At 39.9% G+C, this 22513-nt stretch overlaps 1 protein-coding gene across 13 annotated transcripts in view; it reads right to left on the bottom strand.

Annotated features, from left to right (window-relative positions):
- The window catches only part of LOC147140821 (receptor-type tyrosine-protein phosphatase F-like), a 238488-nt gene that overhangs the window by 123791 nt on the left and 92184 nt on the right, over positions 1-22513 (bottom strand). For all 13 annotated transcript variants that reach the window (XM_086042067.1, XM_086042069.1, XM_086042065.1 and 10 more), the window contains 2 exons: positions 2223-2368; positions 1247-1388 (listed from right to left, as the gene is read on the bottom strand). In XM_086042067.1, the coding sequence (XP_085898193.1) occupies positions 1247-1388; positions 2223-2368 (288 nt within the window). The remainder of the gene's footprint in view (positions 1-1246; positions 1389-2222; positions 2369-22513) is intronic.

Raw genomic sequence — 22513 nt, 5'->3', positions numbered from 1 at the left:
TTTAGGAATAATTAATGCCTTTATTTATGACGTTAATTATAAATAAAGGAAAATATATTGATTATATCTATTAAATACATGAAAAAAAATACATTACGGTTGGGCGATGTGGTTAAAAAAAGTATCATGATATAAGATTTCATATCAGTCAATATTAATTTTATTTAACTCTTCAAAATAAGGACCCAGAGGAAAAAGGCTGAATGTAGGTCAATTTATTTTAAAATAGAATATTTAACCTAAGGTTAAAAAACAATGAAAAAGTCAAATTAACTGGTCAAGATAAAAGTCGTTTTGAACATAGTTAGTAAGGCTGGGTGAATCACAATGTACATATTAGTCCATCAATATATATATATATTTTTACCTATTTAAAATATGAAAAGAAAACAATTAAATTGATTAGACGAAATTAAAAACACTGTTTTAAGATAACAAGTAAGATAAAAAGATAAGAAAAAAATGTAAGAAAAAAATTTAAACAATGCACAACTATCAAGGGGAAAAATACCATTCAAAATATCTGGTAGTAAAACACGCTTTTGTCCTCCAAATTTCCTCTTAGGTGCTTGTAATTGTGGCACAAATCATACTGTTGCCTCTAACTACAGCATGTAGAATAGCGGGGTTGCTGTTTTCCTCCTGATTTTTTTTAATCGACATGTTTATTATGAGTGCAATTTCTGTTGATATTGATCAGTTGTCTATCACAATACACTGTATATTAAAAATAAATTTGAAATACCTTTTTTAAAGTCCTTTTTAAGCCACTAACAACCTGTAAATACCGAATTAAATTTGTCTTTATTATTTGTGTATCGTTGACTAAAATCAGGGGTGATGAGTGGGAGAGTGGCTCTAAGATCAATAATAAATGACTCTGTCCAGACACGTCCCATTGATGTAGATAATCTTCCCATAGATGATGTCACTTTGTCCTTTAGACAGCAAACTAATTGGGGTCAAATCGCCAGAGCCACAGGTGGTTGCAACCAAGTAGTGTGATTAATCAACAACCAATTCCACAATCAATGAATTGCTCATCATGCTTATCTCTACCTAAAACTGAAGGACTCAATGTTAACGTCACATGAATTGTTCGACACTGACACTGACAAATGCAAGGAATCCTCAAAGCGTTCCGATGCAAATGAATGCATAACTGATGCAAAGGCCACATCTTGATGTCGGCTATGTGGGATTGTGAGCCAGCAGAGGTGAACTGAGGAGGGCCTCGTCTTCTTACCTTCAAACACGGTCAGCTTGGCACTGGTGTTGATCTCGCCGGCGCTGTTGGCCGCCGTGCACTCGTAAATGGCCTCGTCGCGGTGTGTGCGCAGCGGCTGGATGCGCAGCACGGACCCCGAGCCGTCGTCAAACTCGATCACCTGAGAGAAGGCAAGGGAGGTCGGAGGGGGGCTTGGTTTACTTTTTAGTTCCCTTCTTACCATTTCACTCTATTGCAGCATAGAAGCAACCTTTCATATTTTTCTGATTTCTGATATAAGCTATTGAAGGTAGGAACAGCAAAGTGGAGACTGTGGAGTATGAAAAAAGCTAGAGAGAGAGAGAGAGAGAGGGAGAAAGAGAGAGAGAGACAACGTACAAAAGTGTTTTTGTTGACCTGAGACTGTGCAAGCTGGAGAGTATACAAACACAAATATATAATAATAATAATAATAATAATAATACTGTATTTAAATGTTAGTCATGAGGATGGTTCGTGGAGTACTTACTAATTTTTTAGGTGGCACTTGTTTCAAAAGGTTTGAGAAACTTCTACTTAACTAATACACTAATTTAGTTCGGCTTGGACTGGATGTTTAAAAGACAGATTAAGAAACCTAAAAGACAGAAGAACGCACGCTACATCCTGCATATTCGGTTACAGATGGTCGGGAAAGCAGTGTGATTTATCGTTTGTGTTCACATGCGCTGAAAGAAGCGGCAATGAGTATGACATCAAGAGCAATGCATGGGCGAAGAAGATGTAGCGAAATGATGCGGGTGCGAGGATACACAAAGATCAAGTGGACTACTCTATAAACTGAGACAGAAGAAGATTAAAGCCAAAGGAGGATGGCTTGTCTGGTCTTGCTTGGAGAGAAGCAGCCGACCGGGTATGTTTTGTTTGAGGATCAATAGCAATGTGGAAGGCCTGGCGACACGATACGCTCGTTTGCGCAAATACTGTAAGTCATGAGTTGTATGTATGTGCTCACCTCAAAGCGCTGTGAGCTGACTTTCTTGCCCTTCTTCATCCAAGTGATTCTGGGTTTGGGCTCGCCGGCGGCCTGGCACACAAAAGACGCGACACCGCCTGAGATGCCCGTTTGGTCCTCGGGGGATTTGATGAAGCTCGGCAGGTCTGAAAGTGGGTGACAGTAAATCACCATCAAAACATAATATACAGTATATATATATATATATATAAACTATATATAATGTAATTAGAACACAGGTCTAATATATAACTATGGCTAATTTAAAGAAAGATATTTACAGGAAAGGTGCACAAAAACAATGGCCTATAAAGTAAAATACCTTTAATTATAGTCAAATTTAAGTCAGCAAATCCAAGTAATTTAAAACATCTCATTTTGAAACAGTCCGGCGCAGTGAAAGACTGGTGAGTGCGTCTGCCTCACAGTGCAGCGGTCGAGGGTTCGAATCTGTCCCGAGCCGTCCTGTCTGGAGTTAGCATGTTCTTGCCATGCCTGCGTGTGTGTGTTTTCTCCGAGTACTCCGGTTTCCCCCCACATTCCAAAAACATGCATGGTATGTTGATTGAACCCCCTAAATTGTCTTCAGGTATGATTGTGAGCACGGATGATTGTTCGTCTATGTGTGCCCTGCGATCGGCTTGCAACCAGTTCAGGGTGTACCCCACCTACTGCCCGAAGACAGCTGGATAGGCTCCAGAGAACGCCCGCGACCCTCGTGAGGGTTTGGTTTGGAAAATGGATGGATGATTTTCAAACAATATAACATGAAAAGAAAATCCTGAATAAATAAAAAGCAATGTATCATAAATGAACAATACAATATAATAGGTATTACAACCAATACTTAATATAAAAAATATATATACTTAAAAATGATTAACATTTTCTTTTTAAATCATCATCGTCGAATATGAGTAAGTAATACCAATATGATACAAGCAAGTAGGGCTGATGCTGATTACAATATTTGGCAGAGTAAAATTCCAACAATTAATCGTCCAATTAATTGCAAAATATATATAGTGAATAAAATAACTTTTTTTTCCCCTAACACAAACAATAAAGATATAAATTTGAATTCATTGTACTTTGGTGTTTAACTTAAAACAGAGAGAAAAATCAGCTCATTTTTTTTCAAGGTGGGTGTATTATCTTTGTCTTTTATTGTAATGTGTTCATGTGTTGAAAAAAAAAAATCCAAATTTCCAAGCACGAATTTCAACTGATTAAATTGGCTGGCAAATTAATCGGCCTGGTCCTACTAGCAATTATAAATTGATTAATAAAATGATACAACAAAAAATAATTTAGAAATGTATTATTTATTTAAACAAATCCTAAACACAAAGTAAAAATAAGCATAATAAAAAAATATTTATATAAAGAAATGATCAAAAATAACATTTAATTCAAATTATGAAATATTATGAAATATTATATTATATTATTATATATATATATATATATATAAAAATAAGAAAATGTTTTTATGACTAAACAAAAATGATAAGAATTAAACATTTTATTTTCCAGTAAAAATACATACAATTAAGGATTAAAAAAAATCCATCCATCCATCCATCCATCCATCCATTATCTTCCGCTTATCCGAGGTCGGGTCGCGGAGGCAGCAGCAAGCCGGGAGACATAGTCTCTCCAGCGTGTTCTGGGTCGTTATCGGGGTCTCCTGCCGGTGGGACATGCCCGGAACACCTCACCAGGGAGGCGTCCAGGAGGCATCCTAATCAGATGCCCGAGCCACCTCAACTGGCTCCTCTCAACGCGGAGAAGAAGAGGCTCGACTCCGAGTGACTCCCGAATTGCCGAACTTCTCACCCTATCTCTAAGGGAGAGCCCGGACACCCTGCAAAGGAAACCCATTTCGCCGCTTGTATCCGAGATCTTGTTCTTTCGGTCATGACCCACAGCTCATGACCATAGGTGAGAGTAGGAACGTAGATCGACCGGTAAATTGAGAACTTCGCCTTTCGGCTGAGCTCCTTCTTCACCACGACAGACCGATACAGGGTCCGCATCACAGCAGACGCTGCAACCTTTTTTGTTTTGTTGGCCATTACATTTCTCAAATGAGACCGAACACAGTTTTGACATTTCATAAATGACTGAGTCAAGATGTAGATTAACTATTAAAACCCGCGCCATGCACAGTTTGCTTCCAAGTCATCGGAGCAGCTATCAAAATTTAGCAAGCTTTGGCTTATGCGGATTAAAAAGGAAAGAAAAAGTCAAACTCCTCCTCTATTTATCCCAAACTCTCATGTTTTCTGATATCCGGTGATGGTAAATGTTTAATTTGAAAGACGTTTTAATGCCGTCTGATCCACTAGTGAAAAACCCCTCCACATTAACTTTAAATGCAAAGTGTCACAAGACAGATGTTACAGCGGTGACTCTGAAAGTCAGAACTGTGATAATCAGGTCTTCAGAATGCCGGTCCAGAACCCCCTGGCAAACCCTCTCACAACCCAATGCCTCCCTTTTGCATTCAACGATGCATGATCAGGCATAAGAGCTTAGCAGGTTGCGATCATTAGTGAAGCCTGGCGCCTGCAGAGGGAAAAATAAATCAGATTTGCACTCTAAATATTTTCAGTGTAACAAGCTGGCCCAAAATATCAGACAAATGTCAGCCGGGTTGAGGAACAATAGGGATGGTTGTGCATGTGTGTGTGAGTGAGAGATTATTTTGCGTGGCAGAACAGCTCGCACACTTGAGCGTCTTACTGTTATTTAAATGGAAAGTGTTGTGGGGAATGACCATGTTTAATTCAAAGACACGCTGGCGAACCTCACATTTATATTACACACACTGCCTAAAGTACGTATAAAAAAACACCTTGTAGCAATTTGCACTAAGTGACATCCGCCGTTTGTGGCGGATTATCTCGCTTGGATTTTAAAGTGAAATTCTTGTCACATTTATGCAGCCGACTGACAAGTTGCAATTGCGTTTTATACAAGCCTACAAGATCCATGGGTACTTATCTGTTGAGTCTACCCATCCAATAACATCCAATACAAGAAAGTTGTGGATGTCATGCAGGTGCACCTAATGAGCAAGTGAGTGTAAATGCAAATATGGGGCATAAAATGTGAATACAGTAGTCCCTTGAGAGTTGCCATGGGTTTTGAGATATGAGGTCGTTCAGCCGATTTTTTGCTTTTTCTTGTAAGCAGACACTTGAGATATGAGCGCTGTATGGTGGCAGTGAACTCAACTCACTTCAAATTTAGCAGCATTTTGGCAAATTGTGAAAAAAATATTCTACTGCCACTACCAGTTAAAGTTGACTAACAAAACTAAACACAAAGAGAATTACACTTTGAATATTTAAAATAACCACATAGCTTTCAGTCCGCTAGGTTCGTGATAACACTAATTAGCATCTATTTTGCGGGGCTATAAGTTTTCAAGCAACGGACTGAACGCAAACGTTGTAGTAACACGTCATATATTCTTAATCTTCTGCGAAGAACAACTAATATTAGTGCCGTACTGATGAGTTGAGAGGTTTGCTGCTATTAATATCGTGACATGACGAAGATGATATATGAATATCATGACATTGTGTCTCAACTGACAGTATGGATGGATGGATGGATGGATGGATGGATGGATGGATGGATGGATAGATGGATAGATGGATAGATGGATAGATGGATAGATGGATAGATAGAGGTTATTGGACAAAGTGGGGGCAGCCATTGCTGGAGTTATCCCATCGGATTCTCAGTCCGCTCAGTCTCCTTTGTGGACATAATGATTCCATCCCGTGTGTGTATATCTGTGTGTGTGTCCTTGCCTCAGCAGTTTAGGAGTTCCCCCTCCTGCCTCCAACGTGACTGTGCAGGTGTAACGAGAGCTGAAAAGAAGAGGCGGTAGCAAGTGTACTAGTATGGTGTTGGTCAAAAGCCAGGCTCATATTATTGTGATGGTAAATAACGGCAAGGTGTGTCCATTGTCGCATCGACACGCGATCGCATCGGGTGTGGCACCCAGTGAAGGTAAACAGGGGACAGCAAGAGTTCAGTGTTGTTGTAAACACACGCGATCCAGTTATGACAACTTGAAGGAGTGCAGGTATTTGTAAAGACGTGTCGTTTTATTTTTTTGTTATTTGCACGCCAACTGAGAACAGACTCTTCCCCAAAACAAGGGACTTTCCAAAAGTCACACAGGCAGACGGGGAAAAAAAAGAAACTGTATATGGTATACTGCATAGTGGCGGGCATAAAAAACAGTTCTCTTCACTCGGATGGCAGAAGGTACAAGCAACCTGTGTATACATCTGTTGCCATTAATACAACAGAGTAAGTCATGGTTCCCTGCAAGCTCAACTATACAAGCCTAAATTTCACACTGAGTAAGTACATTTGTGAGTAAACTGAGACAAGATCGTTATTTCAGAATACATACTTTTTGTTATTTTTGCTTACGCAAAATACGTGCCTTGGCTCCACTGGTTGGAAAACACTGATCTAATAATTAATCCCCTAAGTACACATTCAATTATTGAATAAGTCTTATGTGATGCACATTGACACAAGATGTGTCATAATTCATATCTAATATGGATAGAGTAACGACTATGCATATTATTACTCTATATTTTTTTTTTCTATTACTCTTCATCTCGTCATTCACAGACCATGAACATTCACAATTGTCATCTTTTTTACTCCAAACACCACCACACTGGACTTCAAAATAAATGAACAAGATGTGCTTTAATTGCAGACTCCCATCTTTAATTTGAGGGGATTTTAAGTTCATCCAAATTAGTTAGTCGCTCTACATGCCTCTCAGTTTTTTAAAGATGGGACCGGCCAGCTGCCCGCGAGCATCGCATATCCTCGGGGTTAAACGAAGTTTCCGTGAGAAACAAAACAACTCAGTCATGAACATAGTGCTTTCCAGCCAGTTGTAATTCCAATGCCCATTTTAAGTACCAGAGATCTTGCGTTAGATATATAAACACTCAGTAGCAATGGGTTACAATTGCTAATGCAAGCATCATTATGAATCCAACTGGAGCAGCCTTCGAGGGGGAAAAAAAAGCAGCCTCCGAGTCTGCACCATCAACGTAATATGATTGGCATTGGAAGCATATGATGCACCGTAATGACACACCGCTGTAAGCATGCACGCCACTATGTGTAAAAAATAAAAAATAAAAATAAAAAGCTGTGCGAAACAATCGAATGGACTAGACTCGTATTGAACTGAAATTGTTCAATCAATCTGTCAATTTCGGCGTTTTTTCCCCCAAAACTTTATCCATTAATAAAAATAACAAAGTGATGCGTTATTACAATAATCATGAGTTAACGATGACAATTATTTCCATTTTCTGGATTTGTCTAAATTCTTAATGAGGAAATTTTGTCACCTTAATAATGAAGTACACAAGGATGTACTCCTCTAAGTTATACAAATAGTGCTGTTAGTTTTGTATACATTTTGGACTGGGTGTTCCTGCAACACCGCTTGAGTTTATCAAACTGTGTCGGTTGTGTCACTTCTTTTCTTAAACCCTTTTTCCACTGCCTGTGTCCCATTTTCTTGGCTGTCAAGCAGTTGTCACATGAAAACAAAGGCAAGGATGAGGTGAAGAACATATAAGCCTACCTATGCAAATCCTCCCCCTCAGCCAAGGTGCACACTCACTCGCCTTCTTGAAAGCTTTTTCTAAAGAACATTCCAAACTCCTTTCTCAACGCAGCGTGTCTTCTAACACATGCTCTCCTTCGAGGTGGCATTTGCCACAAACTGTCAAGCTCGGGCTACGTGCGCGTTGACAGAATTTCAAGGGGTGGGGTGACGCCAATATCGCTTTGAAGTCAAGATAAAATAACGTTGGGACGCCTTTGTCGTGATCAAAGATGTGATCCTATAAAATCAAATGAAATAAGTAGATGTATTTATTAAGAGTCAAAACGAAGTGGAATTTCATAAGACAGCATTTTTTTTCCTCTGCTGTGGCTTACGTTTCTTTTTCAATTTGTGATATTTTTTCAGTTACTGTAAATTCAGTAATGGTTTTTTTTTTTTTTTTCACCATGGCTTGCGCTTCTTTTAAGTGCCAACATTTTTCGATCACTGTTTGCAGCAACTGGGTACTCTACAGGTCAGTCTTTACATTACTGCTTGTGATGTCATTTCGTGTCAGAGTCGATTAATATTTGTGACACATAGATATCAATGTATTATTAACAATACGTTATTAAGTCACTACATATTAGTTTATTAGAGATTACTATGGACCTTATTTTTATAGCTCACATAACACTACTGCATGTTTATATGTAAGCTTTCAATATGGCCTTAACGATAAAAAAAAAACAAAAAAAACTGTGTACTAAACACTTTCTCTGAGTTCCTGCAAGTGTTAATTGCTTTTTGTTGGGATGAGGTTGCGAAACAAAAGAAAGAAAATGTTAGCTTGCGGGGGAAAAACAGGACAGCAAATGATGTCTATTGTGTGAAAAAGTATTTTGTTCATAGTTGTAAAACACAATAAAAGAAAAGGTATGGTATTTTACCCATCTGAGAAAATAAGAGCAGCTAACAGCTTTTTTTTGTGGTATTTTTTTTTCTGTTGACAATTATAGTATTCCCAAACCTCCCCTGCTTGACAGCCTCCTCTGCAGTGTAGAGTATCACAGATCGATTTGCACACGGCAGAGTGAAAACCATTAATTCTTATTAATAATAAATTAGCAAGTTATCATTTTCACAAGGCGACACTTAGCGGGAATACGTCTGATGCCATCAGAGTGGCTTGGTTTAATGGAAGACTTCCATTTAGGCCTTTTTTGCAGGCCATTAGCGCGCAACTTGTTTGCAATTAATTCCAAATAAAGCTGCCTCACCCTGTAAGTTATTTACCCCAATGAGATTGAGCCACTTCAGGCTGTTTAAGCCAATAAACATTGTCTCCATTTGTGTTTTGCACATGAAAATGGACAAGTGCATGACTTGAGAGTTTTTCATTTATGAAACTCATTAACCTTCGTCGCCATGATCCGCCCACGTACTATGAAAAAAACAAACAAATTTCTCAAAATTTAGCATCACCCATCTGTGTGGTGTAGGTGCTTTAAATTTGATAGCAATTAAACTAGAGAGGAGTTTTGCATGACTATGCAAATCGCAACCGTCGAAACAAAGAAGAAGAAACCATGCCGCCCCTAGTTATGTTATTTAGCTGTACTCACATGTTCACAATAACATATTCTATACCAGGTCCCAAATGAGTGTCCGTGGTGTTAATCGCCACTTCACACCAACAAATGACACCGATTGGCTTTCCTGGTTGGCGTGGATCGATTCAATGCTAACTATTTTTTACCCATAAGAGCATCAAGAAAATGTACTCAAATGCCCATCCCTAATGTTTTTATCTCCTGCCCCCCTGCCTCCTTCTCAGTCAAATTACACTGAACTTTCATGACGCATAAATAACAATCATCTTTTCCACGCCGTGGCGTGTGAGTCGGAGATTGCCATTTCACCCAAGTCAAATTGGACAAGCGACATGACTCATCACCGCTGAGACGCCTTCCTATTTGTCTAAAACCCATAGCAGCAAGAAGCAAAGAGAAAAACATCAAACTTTCAATACCCCAGTGTACCATAAAGAGGCAGGGGTTGGGAATTGGCAAGGGGGTGGAGGGTGGGGGTGACTTTCTATCAGGCCTCGCAGCTTTTGGTGAATTATTCAAGACGGCAGCGAAAGAACAAGAACTCTAAGTGCAATTACCCTTCGCTCCTCTTTTCTCAGTGTGAGTCGCCGTTATGTAATGGCTTTCATCTTCTCTAGCCCGATTATGACTTCGGGAGGCATTGCTAAAATCTACACACACTCTCCCCTCTTTAGACGGCCCAATACGCACCATGTGACCAAGAAGAAAAACACACACTGTGATTTCAGGAACAACCCGACGCCCGGAGTGGCCATTTAAAACAAACGTTTTACGAAAACGCTTTTACTTTTTATTTGCAATCACGTGAGTGTGCCTGTGATAAAGCCGTCAGCTTGATTTTACCAGTAGAATTCACATAGACATTGGTCCAACCTACATTACGTGACTAACGTGACTCACCGCCCTTGGCGATTTGTCAATTCACACATGGCAAACCTTCAGCAAACAGACCATCAGCTGTTGAGCTTCATCATACTTTATCTCGACAACCTTGGATAACAAATGCAATGTTTTGGCTGAGTATATCAATTTGCCGCCATAAATGGCCATCAAACGCCTACTTCCTTTTAGAACATGGAACAAAGCTAGTGTTCCGTGGTATGACAAGAATATCTTGGGAAATAAATGGTTGACGATTCTTATTTGCATTAAGAAAAGTGTCATGTAAAAGCCGTGAATATTTAAAGCTGTTCACTTCAGTAGATTGTACACTACTGATTTGTACTGAGATAAATATGTTTACTATAGTTTGGTTTCTGTGTTTAGTAGGGGTGCAACGTTACACGTGAATGTATTAATACATTTCGGTATGGCATGTTCGGTTCGGTCCACTTGCGTTCGGTTCGGTCCACTTATTACCGCGAGTTTACGCACAGGCTATATTGATTGTTCCATGCGCGAGAGGAGGGCGGCGGCCAGAAGCCGTGATAAATCATAAATGTATGGATAAATGGCATTATAATGGCATACGCAAACAATCCAGAGCTCGAAGGTCCCCGCGTACACTGCGGTCTCCTGTTTGGGAACATTCTAGCTTTCCTGTTAAAATCGCCGATGGGGAAAGGTCCGTGTATAAGTCCCAAAGTTGTGTGCCGACATTGCTACATGAGATTGGCGGCTATGCTGTAGCTAGCACGTCTAACATAATAGCACTTAAAATGACATCATCCGACTTTCAATGTTTTTTAGACGAGGAAGCAAGCAGTATTTTTAGCCAAAAACAAAGCACAACAGCTCTGTTCTTCGTTCTCCGTTGCTTCTCTTGATAGCCGTACGATACATTCATGAACCTCGGAAACATCACAACTCAGCAAAACACAAATCCGACCACAACACAGATATCCCAATTTGTTACGACATGCTGTTGAACATTCAAAGATTTTAATGCCTTAAAAGTGTAAATCATTTCATGAAGACTTTAAAGTTACTGTATTTCATTATAAAAAGAGTTTTAATACAGTTAGCAATATTTGTAACTGTTATTTTAAGTATTTTTTTTCATCACAAAAAATGTTTATGTACTGTAATGACAACTTGTCTTTAACTCGAATACTTCGATGTGTCATAGGCTGTTGCTGCTGAATGTTAAAAGATTTCAGTGTCTTAATAATTTACAAAATTAAGAGATCTTTATTGTTAGTGTATTTTTTATTCTGGTGTAATTTCTTAGAATGTCACCCGAATGCTTCGCTTTTATTTATTTTTTCTAGAAAAAATGTGTGCCATTAACTTGTCATCTTTTATAAAATAAGCATATTTTTTTTTAAATCTGTTTTTTGTACTGAAAATATACCGAACCGAAGTTTCCAAGAACCCAAACTGAACCGAAATGTGATTTAGCGTACCGTTACACCCCTAGTGTTTAGTTATTGTTGACTGATGAGTTTTGGACTATTTATAGTGATGGTATATACCTGATAAATATTTATTCATTTATATTAGCACTATGTAGTGGTTCATTATTATTATTACTATTGTTATTATCTTTAGCATTATTTTTACCATAGGGGTAGAAGGGGTGGGATTTAATAAGTCTAAATTTACTCCCTTTTGAGCATGGAAGACTTTTGTTCGATATGCTTTGGCAAATTTGTCATTGTTGTTGTTACTTTTTTTTTCATATTTTATTTTCATAGTTGTTGTAATTATTGGGGTTTTTCTCTCTTAATGTTCAAATAAATCATTCATTCATTCATTCACTACAGATATGTACATTATATAAAAATATGTTGCTGCTCCGCTGTTAGCTCATGAGCATACTTGAGTCAAAATTCGTTTTTTTCCTTCCTTCGTGGTGACTTCAAATAGCAAGCAGTCAGGTTGGCTACTTCTTCAAGCTAACATCTCATTGAGCGGTGAATGCTGGTGAACATAGTGAATTTGGCGGTTTTCGTCAGAGTTGCAAAGATGTGCGCAGACATTTTTTTTTCTTGTCGCAAAGAAATGTTGAGCATGTTCAAAAATGGTTCCTCGGTTTTTCTTTAGGGAGACCGAGGAGCAGGTAGAAGCAACCGGACACTGTATGTAGTTTTCTGTATTGAAAATTCCTTTCCTGCTTTGTATGCGGAAGAGGCAAACATATTACTGACATTCAGAAACTAAACCAATCACTCAGATAATTGAAGGGAACACGCATGTTTTGTTTTATTTCACTCGCCCCGAGGACATAGCAATTGAATGTGCAGGTGTACAGGGATGTGTGGCGAGTCGTGTCTGCTTGCGAAATCTCTTGCTCCTATGTTCAATTAGTCCCAGGAAAACTCCATGATGCAAGACTTTTGGATATTTACAGTTGTGTTTCAAAGAATATACTACACCTGCCCAAAAGGACAGATTTTTCGACAACTTGGGCACTGTGGCATGGATGTCCACAGCTTCAGTCGATACTTTCACTTTGTCTGATACTCGTTTGATTAGATGGCAGCTAAAATATCCACAAAATTCCAACATGTTCTCCAAAACAACTCCTCAATATTACCCTGACGTTTCTGTCTATCACATGCACTAAAAAAATCTCCACTTTAAACTGTGCAAATTAAACATTAATTGTGAAAGGAGCAGTGTGGGTAGTCGAAGAGACTATGTACTTTAGTCATCAGTTGTTTCTTCATGAATGTATTGTATTTGTTATGGAGGATTTTAGAGGCATTAGAAGTACTCATTCGTTTTTTTCGTTTTTTTTGGTAGGGGAGGATTCCACCAAGATGGCGGCAACTTGTCACATTGCACTGAAGAATTGTTTTAATGAACAGATTTTCCAACAACCTTGGATAAACAATGTTTTTGATGAGAACCTTCATCTGTAGCCACAATTATCCTTCAAATGGGAACTGCATTCTTCAAGAATGGATAAGACTCTGAGCACCCTCAAGACAATCACAGAGACTTTCTTTTGAACAAACCAAGTAAAAACAACGTAAAAAAGAAAGGTTTTTGCTGAATAGTTCCATTTGTTGCCATAATTGTCCTTTGATAGTGTACTTCCTTTTTGAAGATGTGCCAAGAATCACAGTAGCCTCAAGACAATTGCAGACACTTTATTTTAATAAACCAAGCACCAAAAACCTTGGATAAAAACATTTTAGCGTGTAATCTTCAATGGTTCTAGAACTGTCCTTCAAACTATGACTGATGTTTAATTCATTGTAAAATGTATCAATGCAGTGCTTTGATTAAATTGTGAGATGTGTGGATGGGCATGAATGAAAAGAGTCCAGAAGCATCACATTATAAGCTTATTTTGAATGCACCCGTGCGACAGACTTATTATATTATTATTATTATTATAATTATTATATAAAGACGGGATTATTTTGTGACGTTTTTGGTTCTACTGTTGCTTGCTCCCATTAATGAAGGAAACAGTACACGCTCGATTCATCATTTGCTGAGATGCCATTATCGGAACGGCAGACACGGTGTAGACAACACAATATTAAAAAGAGGCTTTGCATATAAGGAACACTTGCATGTAAATCGAAATTCAAAGTGCATTTTGAATACACGTGTCACCATTGTGATGGAAATCCGAGCCACTCTGCCAAGTGGATACTTGTATGAGAGGGAGGGGCTTTGTTAATGCAGTCGGTCGGGGTCCCGTGGTCACCTACACTACAATTAATAGATCAATGCGGGCTAAATGTTAAGTGTATTAAATGATCCCAAGAGGCACAGGGGCTCAGCTGGCGAGAAGGGCTAGCAACTTATTTAGGCATCCCATTTTGAGGGCGTAAGGGTGAGCTCGTCATCCATCACTGTGCGACCCCACCCTAAACCGCTCTTGTAACCCCACTCACCTAATTAATTTGCCTCCTTTGGATTAGCGCTCCCTCAGGGAGCCCATTGTTCTTATTGTCTTGACCACACCACCCCTTTTAGTCTTAGCTCCTTCAACTCTGCGAGAGTCGCAAAAATTATCTGACTGCATTAATACAAGAAAGAGGAGGAAAGTAAAGTTTTACAGGATTTGCTTTTTCTACTGGAACAGTTCAACCTTGCGAAGCCTCATTTGTGTTCTCCGGGCGATTTTGATGCTGAATTTACACATCGGCATATGGCTACATGAAAATGAAGATTGAAATTTTGGACGGGTTGCATCACGTCCGCAGCATGTTTGCTGCAGACTGAACATACAGGTGTGTCGTAACCCACCTATAATTCCGTTTACGACTTCCTGCTAGCCACAGTTGAGGAATTTCCGCTTGACATCCAAGTACAATGTAGCCTTCTGCTTGAGTGCAAAGGATTCCAAAGGACAGCAGTGGGTGGCTGTGTCAACTGTCAATAAAGCTATTTTATATCAACACAAACTGAAATGCCTTCCTCGTTGTGTAGTACTGATGACTCTGGGACATAGCGGAAGGGTTTGGGTGACTGCCGCGAGTCCCGCTATCGAGCTGCCTAATTAAAGTATTAATCTCACATCATTAACCTCGCCAGACCCCCGTCTACCCGCCACTATGTGACACTGCTGCACTTTGGCTTATGAAAACAATTCAATTTTCTTTATTTTTTTGATGCTATTATTCTACAAAGCAGACGTATTGCTTTTTCCGGATAATTTTCTTGCCACCGCGGTCCCTGTAGTGCATCTTTGGCGGGCTGGGGACCACAGCTGTTTGCTAAATGCATTACTCTTTCCAAGTGGCTCTCCAAGGTGGATATGGTTACCTTTAATTAAAAGATCATCAATTTCTCTGTCCCAGTTTGATTTTGAACTGGGAGACCATATGGACCGTTAAAAAAAAAAACAACAACAACAAAAAAAAAAGAACAATCCAATTTCCAGCCACCCAGCTGCCCGTCTGGTCGCAACTACCCTCCACCCCCCGTCCACGAAGCACTTTGGCACGTGCATTACATCACCACATTGTAAGAGCTTTTTGAGATTGCCAATTTAATCTAAAAGCTCGTCTTACATGGCACAATGGGGAGCTGTTGTTTTTCGGTCACAATATTATTAATTATAATAGCAGACTATTTTGTAGTTTGTAGTTGCATCGCTACTAGTTCATTTTGATTTTTCAACTTTGTAAAATTGACTTCTCCTGCATGTGCTGTTTAAGGAGGAACCAAACCCAAGATACAAACACTTTTGTTACATTTGAAATGTGCATATTTTCTCAAATTGTCACCTTTACTTGGATCAACAAAGTATATATTTCGTTTCAAACATTGCATCTACCCGCTTACTGACTGTGCTGACTCGCAACGGGTGTTGTCGCATCGTTGAAGTTGATATCCTTACTTATATTGATTGCAGTCGGGCCAGTCTCTGAGTCAAAAAGACCAAGTCAAGACAGCCGCCACAAAGATTACTCATATTATGTCTTACGGTATCATGCCGCCAATGTGGCATGGTCAATTTTCAACATACCAGGCTTACTCAAATGTGCTATATTAATAGGCAAAAGCAGATGTAGTTGTGACATCATTTGTGGGTCTGCAGTAGAGGGACATTTCACCCAACATGGCGGCCCCCAAGGATTGATGAATTGGTCCTTAGAATTTGGTTGAGCTCTGACCACAAGAGTTTTGCGTCATCAAACCTCGTCACCATGCTTCACTAACAGTGTCATCCATCTGACTTTTTTTATGGGTCTAATCATGATAGACGTCTAAATTATAAATATGTTGATCAAAGGAACTGACTTCAGTGAGGTGTTTAACAGCAAGCTAGTAATGTCATAATGAATCGATTTATCCAATATCAAGTTAATCAACCACTATTTTAATAATTGAATACTCATTTAGAACCATCGTTTAACTTAAAATTGGCGAAATCATCTGATTTCAGCCTCTCAACTGTTGTTATTCACTGATTTCTGTAGTCTTTCAAGAAGATTTGAATGGAATTTTATTCGGATTCAAGGGGTGGTATATTCCTTTCGACAATCCAAACAAGTGTCATGTAAACAGTTAAATCGGAATAGCCAGGCTGCGTCCGGTCTGCGTATGCTCTCTTGAGATAAATGTGTATTGACATCGTCGTAGACGCATTTTAAAATTGTAGTGTCTTAGCAGAGCTTGTCTGTGACTCGAGAAATTGCATTAAAGTACTTGTAACTTGTTTTTATTTAGATGCTTCTTTAATAAAAGTGTTAAAACAATCATGAATATTGTGCTAAATAGATGAATGAACTCCATTTTAATAAATCACGTGATGTTTTCATCAATTTCTACGTGGCACACAGCTGTAATCACGATATCTCATTATTAACAAGGAGGATCATGTAAACGGCGGATCGGAAAAGATCACGTCACATGTAAACAAGTGACCTGAGATCTTCATTCAAAATGATTTCAATCAGAATGGCAAAAAAAGTCTCCATGTACAGTAAACCCGGCTAATTACTGAACGAGTAACTGAATCAGTTTCAAAAAGGTTGCTGAGTGCATCAAACCCTCTTGTGTTTGATTGTTTACGATTTTTTTGTTGTTTTTAATCATCAACCAATACCAAATAAACAACAATAATTATTTGATAAAAAGTAATCAAGGAAAAGGTTTGAAATAGTTTAATGGAAAATAAAGTTTTATCCGATTGTTCGATTAATGGATGGAATCATCAATTCTAAAAATATTTGACAGCCCTACAGCGAGCCCTAAAATGTCTGCCAATGATTTGCATTGCATGTTATGTTGGCAATTAAGCATCACGCATCTGTCAAGTAAACATGTTCAACTTTGGGACCAATCAGGCAAAATCTCTACTCTCAGTTGGACAAACTCAAGGTTCATTTTATCCTTGAAGGAAGCCAAAGAAATGGTCAAACTGTCTCTTATAATGACAAGTAAGGATGGGTTCATGAGACCTTTTGTGAGTCTACTCGTGATAGACATGCCCACCAAATTGAATGTTACTAGGTGAAACCTGCTTTGGGGGATGCATTTCAAAAATAAATCTGAGGAATACTTTTTCATTTTTCTAAATTACATTGCATGTTTGACTGATAAGTACAACGAAGGTGTCTTCAGAAATGACAACATGCAATAAATATTTCTATGGGTCATACATGCGGGAACACATATGGTGTGATATTCTAAAGTCACTTTAAAAGGTAATAAGTTAATTACAGTGGCATTCTAATCCTCAGGCGTGTGTCCAAAGGAGGCCTTTGTACTCATCCTCGCATGAAAAGCCCGCCCGGATTATAACGAGAGAGGCACGCCGAGGCGACACATACATCAAAAGCTTGTTAACGCCGGCGAAATAACTCACAACGGCAGCGCTACACAAAGATAGGTCGCTCCAAGAAGCCGGCCGTGTGACTTTGAGGCCGACCTTGAGGGCCCCTAGGCCCATTGTGTACAAATAGTGTTGCTGGAGAGCCCCCCTGCTCCATTAGGCTTAGGTCCCGGGGGAGGATCGATGGGGATGTCTACGATCAGCACTCACTGTAATAACACTGCATTGGGTGTACTCAATGACAACACAAGACGAACAATGTCACCGAGCTGATAGTGCCGCCCGAGGACTTATTTGTGCTGCCGAATCACAACAGCGCTTTAATTGTGCAGCGGTGCAAAATGAAGGAGCGTTTAAAGGCAACAAGCAAACGTTTGCATCTCGCGGTCGCTCGGCTCCAGCGCGGAGGGCCCTTCGCACGCCACTCGTTTGGAAGCCAGCTGCTCAGCTCAGAGCACCTCTGGCCAAGCGAAGGAACCGGCAAAGCATCCTAGGAGCAAAGACTATTCTTGGCCACGACCACACACAAACATATCTTGTATATTCCTAGTTCCTTCTTTTTCTTCTCTTTCTGCCCACACGCAAACTGGGTGTCAGGTCAATGACTTTCGGGAAAATTTAAGATTTAAGATAACACTGCAGTGGGGAGTTTTGCAGTTTTCATGCGATTTCTAAGAGCTATCATTCACTCAACATGCCCATTACAAGTGCGTAATATGGGCTTGGCTGTATATATACTTATATTTTGACACATTGTGTGATCATATTTTTGAATAGTCAAAATACATTTTACAATGATTTCAGGACAAACTACCATAATCTACCTAATCTATACTTAACAAAATGAAATGACTTTAGTTTAGGGTTGTGCCGATCCGATCGACATGATCAGAAATCGGGGCAGGTCATGTGATTTTCAGATGAACGGTATCGGCTGAAAAAGATCGGATTTTAAAATTTCTTAATTTCTAAGGTCAAGAATAAAATATTTTAGTTACTTCATTTGAACCACTGCTGATGTACAGCCATATAAAAAGATCTTAGGATACCTTTATTGAAAAATAATAATAATAATCATAATACTAATAATCATAATAGTAATCTTAATAATAACAATAATAACAATGAGAAGAAGAAGAAGAAGAAGAAGAAGAAGAAGATGAGAATTTGGATGTGTTATTTTCTTATTCATTGCAGAAGTATTGATCTGGACACGGTATCGGCAGATATTCAACATCAAGTGTCGTGGACTCGGAAACTGGTGCAAAAAATGTGATCCTAGTTTAGTTATCAGTTTTCATGAGGATGACACTCACGCCCCACAGGCAGTGACAAAACTATAATTTGTTGCAATTTACCATCACTTGTCTGTTTATTATACGTGGTTCCAATCTGATAGCAATCAGACCAAATATCTCGGCGAGGAGACCTGGAAATGGCCTAAAATGCCCTGAAATGGCCGCTTCAAAACAAAATGGAAGACTTCCTTTGAGCATGTGTAGTTCGAGTATGCCTACCAGCAATGTCATCAGTGATCCATTGGTGACCCAAGGCGGGTATAAGCGCCGGTGCCACCAGCAGGTTAGTCCAACAAAATCTTCTTGCGTGAACACAAGAATTCCAAATGACAAAATGCTCTGGTGGTCATTCGAGATTGATAGAACCATACGTAACCTGGCGTTCTATTTTATCCCTGTTGACCACAAGAGGTGGTGCCTTTCAGCACCTGAATGACTAATACAGCGTAGTCATGAGGAATCCCAGACACAAACCTCACTGAGAAGACTCGGAAGAGCCAAAGACCACGCCCAGAGGATGTGGAGTGGCGACATCCACACACACACACAAAAAGTGCCAGGCGTCGACCATGGGGCAGCAGTTCCTGTGGCCTTCTTTGGCATAGGATCTTAATACTACTTTGTGTGTCCACACATGATGGACATGACTACCGAATTTCATGTTGCAAAGTGAAACTTGCTTTGGTGTGGGCAGAGATTGGGGAAAATTTGTAAACAACACAAAATTTCCTAAATTTGCTTTTAGTTCTTTCTAGTGGAATCATTGCCTATCAATCCTGCTCACAAGGGTATACCCGACAGATGGATGATGTTAAATTGCCAAGCTTGTGAGTTCGTGGTGGGTGTGGCATGGTGGCAAAGATTGGGCTCCACCATTCACAACTGAATTCTAATCATTTCAGCGCAGATTATCAAGACTGTTATGGTCTGTGTTTTGAGTTTTGTTTTTGAGTTTAGTTTCATGCTTTTCCTTGTGTTCCTTTGTCTCTCGTTAAGTTATTGAGTCCACCTGTGCTTGGCATCCCAGTCCCTTGTGTTAACCAACCAGCTTCCTCCTACCCGCTGTGTCTTGTCCAGGTGTTCCTGGTATCGTTAACTTGTCTTCTGTATTTAGCTGCCAGCTTTCTTTCAGCCCTTGTTTGTTCGTCTATTCTGTCCTGTTTTGTCTAAGCCCTCTCTTGTCATTGTTCAAAGTCAAGGTCAGTCCAGTCCAGTCCTAGTGTTTGCTTAGTTGTTTTGTTCCTTGTTGTTTATTTGGGTCTTAACGTTTTTGTTAGTTTAGTATTATCCCAGCACCTTGTTTGTCTTTTGTTTTGGATTAAATACTTTATATTGCACACGATTTTTGCCTCCTGCGTTTGGGTCCTCCTCCACGATAACCTAACAGAACGAACCAACCAAACAATGGACCCAGCAGGACAGGAATCACCACCTGCCTTTTTTCGCGACAAGAAGCTGATTCTTCGGGCACTCGAACTCAACCTCATGGCTGCAAGATGGTCTCGCCTCCTCCAGTCACTCAATCCACCCAAATCTGTTCCCGTTCCGGCGGAGCCAGGCTTGCAGCCATCGCCTGAGCTGATTCCCGTTCCGATGGTGCGAGCCTTGCGGCCGCCACCCATTCCTGTTCCCGTTCCGGCGGCGCGAGGCCCGCAGCCTCCACCTGAGCCTGTTTCTGTTCTGGCGGTGCGAGCCTTGCGGCTGCCACACACGCCTATTCCCGTTCCGGCGGATTAAATACTTTATATTTTTGCCTTCTGCTTTTGGGTCCTCCTCCACGATAACCTAACAGATACCCCTCTAAAGTTGAAAGCGCAAGTAGGAATCTAAAGTGGTTTTAAGATCCAATTGAGGACACACCCAAGGATGTGGGTGGAGCCTTTGAGGATTCGCCTTACAACTACAAATTGTTTTCAGTTGTTTCTGACCCTCAGCTTGGTCACTTTCAATCGCAAGAGACAGACAATTATGGTGGTTTTCTTTTGAAGACTTTTAAGAATCTTGGAAAGAGACGGACTGAAGCCATGTAATCATAAACCTGTCATGCACCCTTACCCATAATATCTGTCTGTTGTCTGCACTATAACACAGGAAATCCAAAACCGGCAATATCAAGTTTGCATAGCTTGAGTTGCAAAGAAATTACAGGCACCACATTTACACAACCCTGCTATTAGTGGTAGGTGTTATTTTTGCCCCCCAACGGTCTTATTTTAATTTCACGTCTGCTCCATGCTGGCGGTAATAACAGGTCTGCTGTGCCCGTTTTTTTCCCTCACATGCTTGCACACTAAAATACAAGCGTAGCTTAACCTCAGACCAGAGGCCGGCTTTATTGGGTTCCTTTTGGGTTTTATCTTCCCTTTCTCAGGAGGAATTTTTTCTTGTGCCCGTATCACTTATTCATTTCAGAGCACGCCTGTGTGGCTTTGTCTGTAAAATGAGAGACAAGCTAGTGATCGGTCGCCACGTTTTGTGGGCTGAACTTATGCTCGACTGCAACCTTCGAGGGTTAAAAAGTTGTAGACGGATATCGTTTTTTTTTAGGCCGATACTTAGCAGTAAACAATACAGGTTACACTTAATCGGCTGATTAATAAAAAAAAAAAATTTTAAAAAGGTGTTTAAAATTATAATATATACAATAACATCACCCCCATGGCACAATGCATTTAATTAATGAAGTTATAAAGACATCGATCCTTGTAATATGTGCATTTGTATTTATTATTATATTTGACACATTTATGGTTGATTTACGTTGCACTGCTTTTTTTATTTTTTTTATTTCTATTGTTTTCAAACAAACTCTGTGTGTAAAATACTGACATCCAGGTCAATTCCTTGTACAACTTGCACTGCCCACCCAAAGCCCAGCACACACGAGGCGCCATCCCCGCACACTAGGTGCCGTTGTCGTAGCTGCTTAAACTTGCATTGATCACGCGTTTGGGATCATATGACCGTTCCAGATGGCGAACGATTTACATATCTTGTTAAGGGAGTTTAAAAGCGATCTCTTCCATCGCTTTGTCCTGTTTGTGCTTGTCCTTATATTCTGGGGACCTGGCGTTAAAGCCAGGTGTAATCTTGCCTAAGACCAACTAATTTGTCCTCCAGGAGAGCCTCCAAAATGTATTGACAGGGCACTGCCATATTTGGTGTATGAGTGCATGTGTCGTGGATAATAGCCATGTGCGGTTGACCCCTGTGCCCTGCACACCTAGCACAGATGGAGGCAACTGCCGAAATAATCAACAATTGATACTTGGCGCCGATGGTGCCTTGTGTGCACCGGGTTTAAAGTGGAAGTCATCTCAAACATATTTTTTTCCAGAATATGTTCTATGCAGGCCCACTAGTTGATTAATATTGCGTTTGCGAAATATAAGTAAAGCAGCAAAATGCACCCACTTTAGCCATCTCAGGGGTCGGCCATTTTGTCACTTCTGTCGACTGAAGATGACATCGAACTTGCTCAGGGCTCAGACAACGACCAATCACGGCTCACCAGTTTTCTGAAGCTGAGCTATGATTGGTCGTTATCTGAGCCCTGAGAAACTTCAGTGTTATCT

The sequence above is a fragment of the Filicampus tigris genome, chromosome 10, assembly GCF_054856515.1.
Source record: "Filicampus tigris isolate MCC_2025a chromosome 10, RoL_Ftig_1.0, whole genome shotgun sequence".
Lineage (NCBI taxonomy): Eukaryota > Metazoa > Chordata > Actinopteri > Syngnathiformes > Syngnathidae > Filicampus > Filicampus tigris.
The sequence above is the reverse complement of the archived record's forward strand: the minus strand, read 5'-3'. Positions and strand labels throughout refer to the sequence as shown.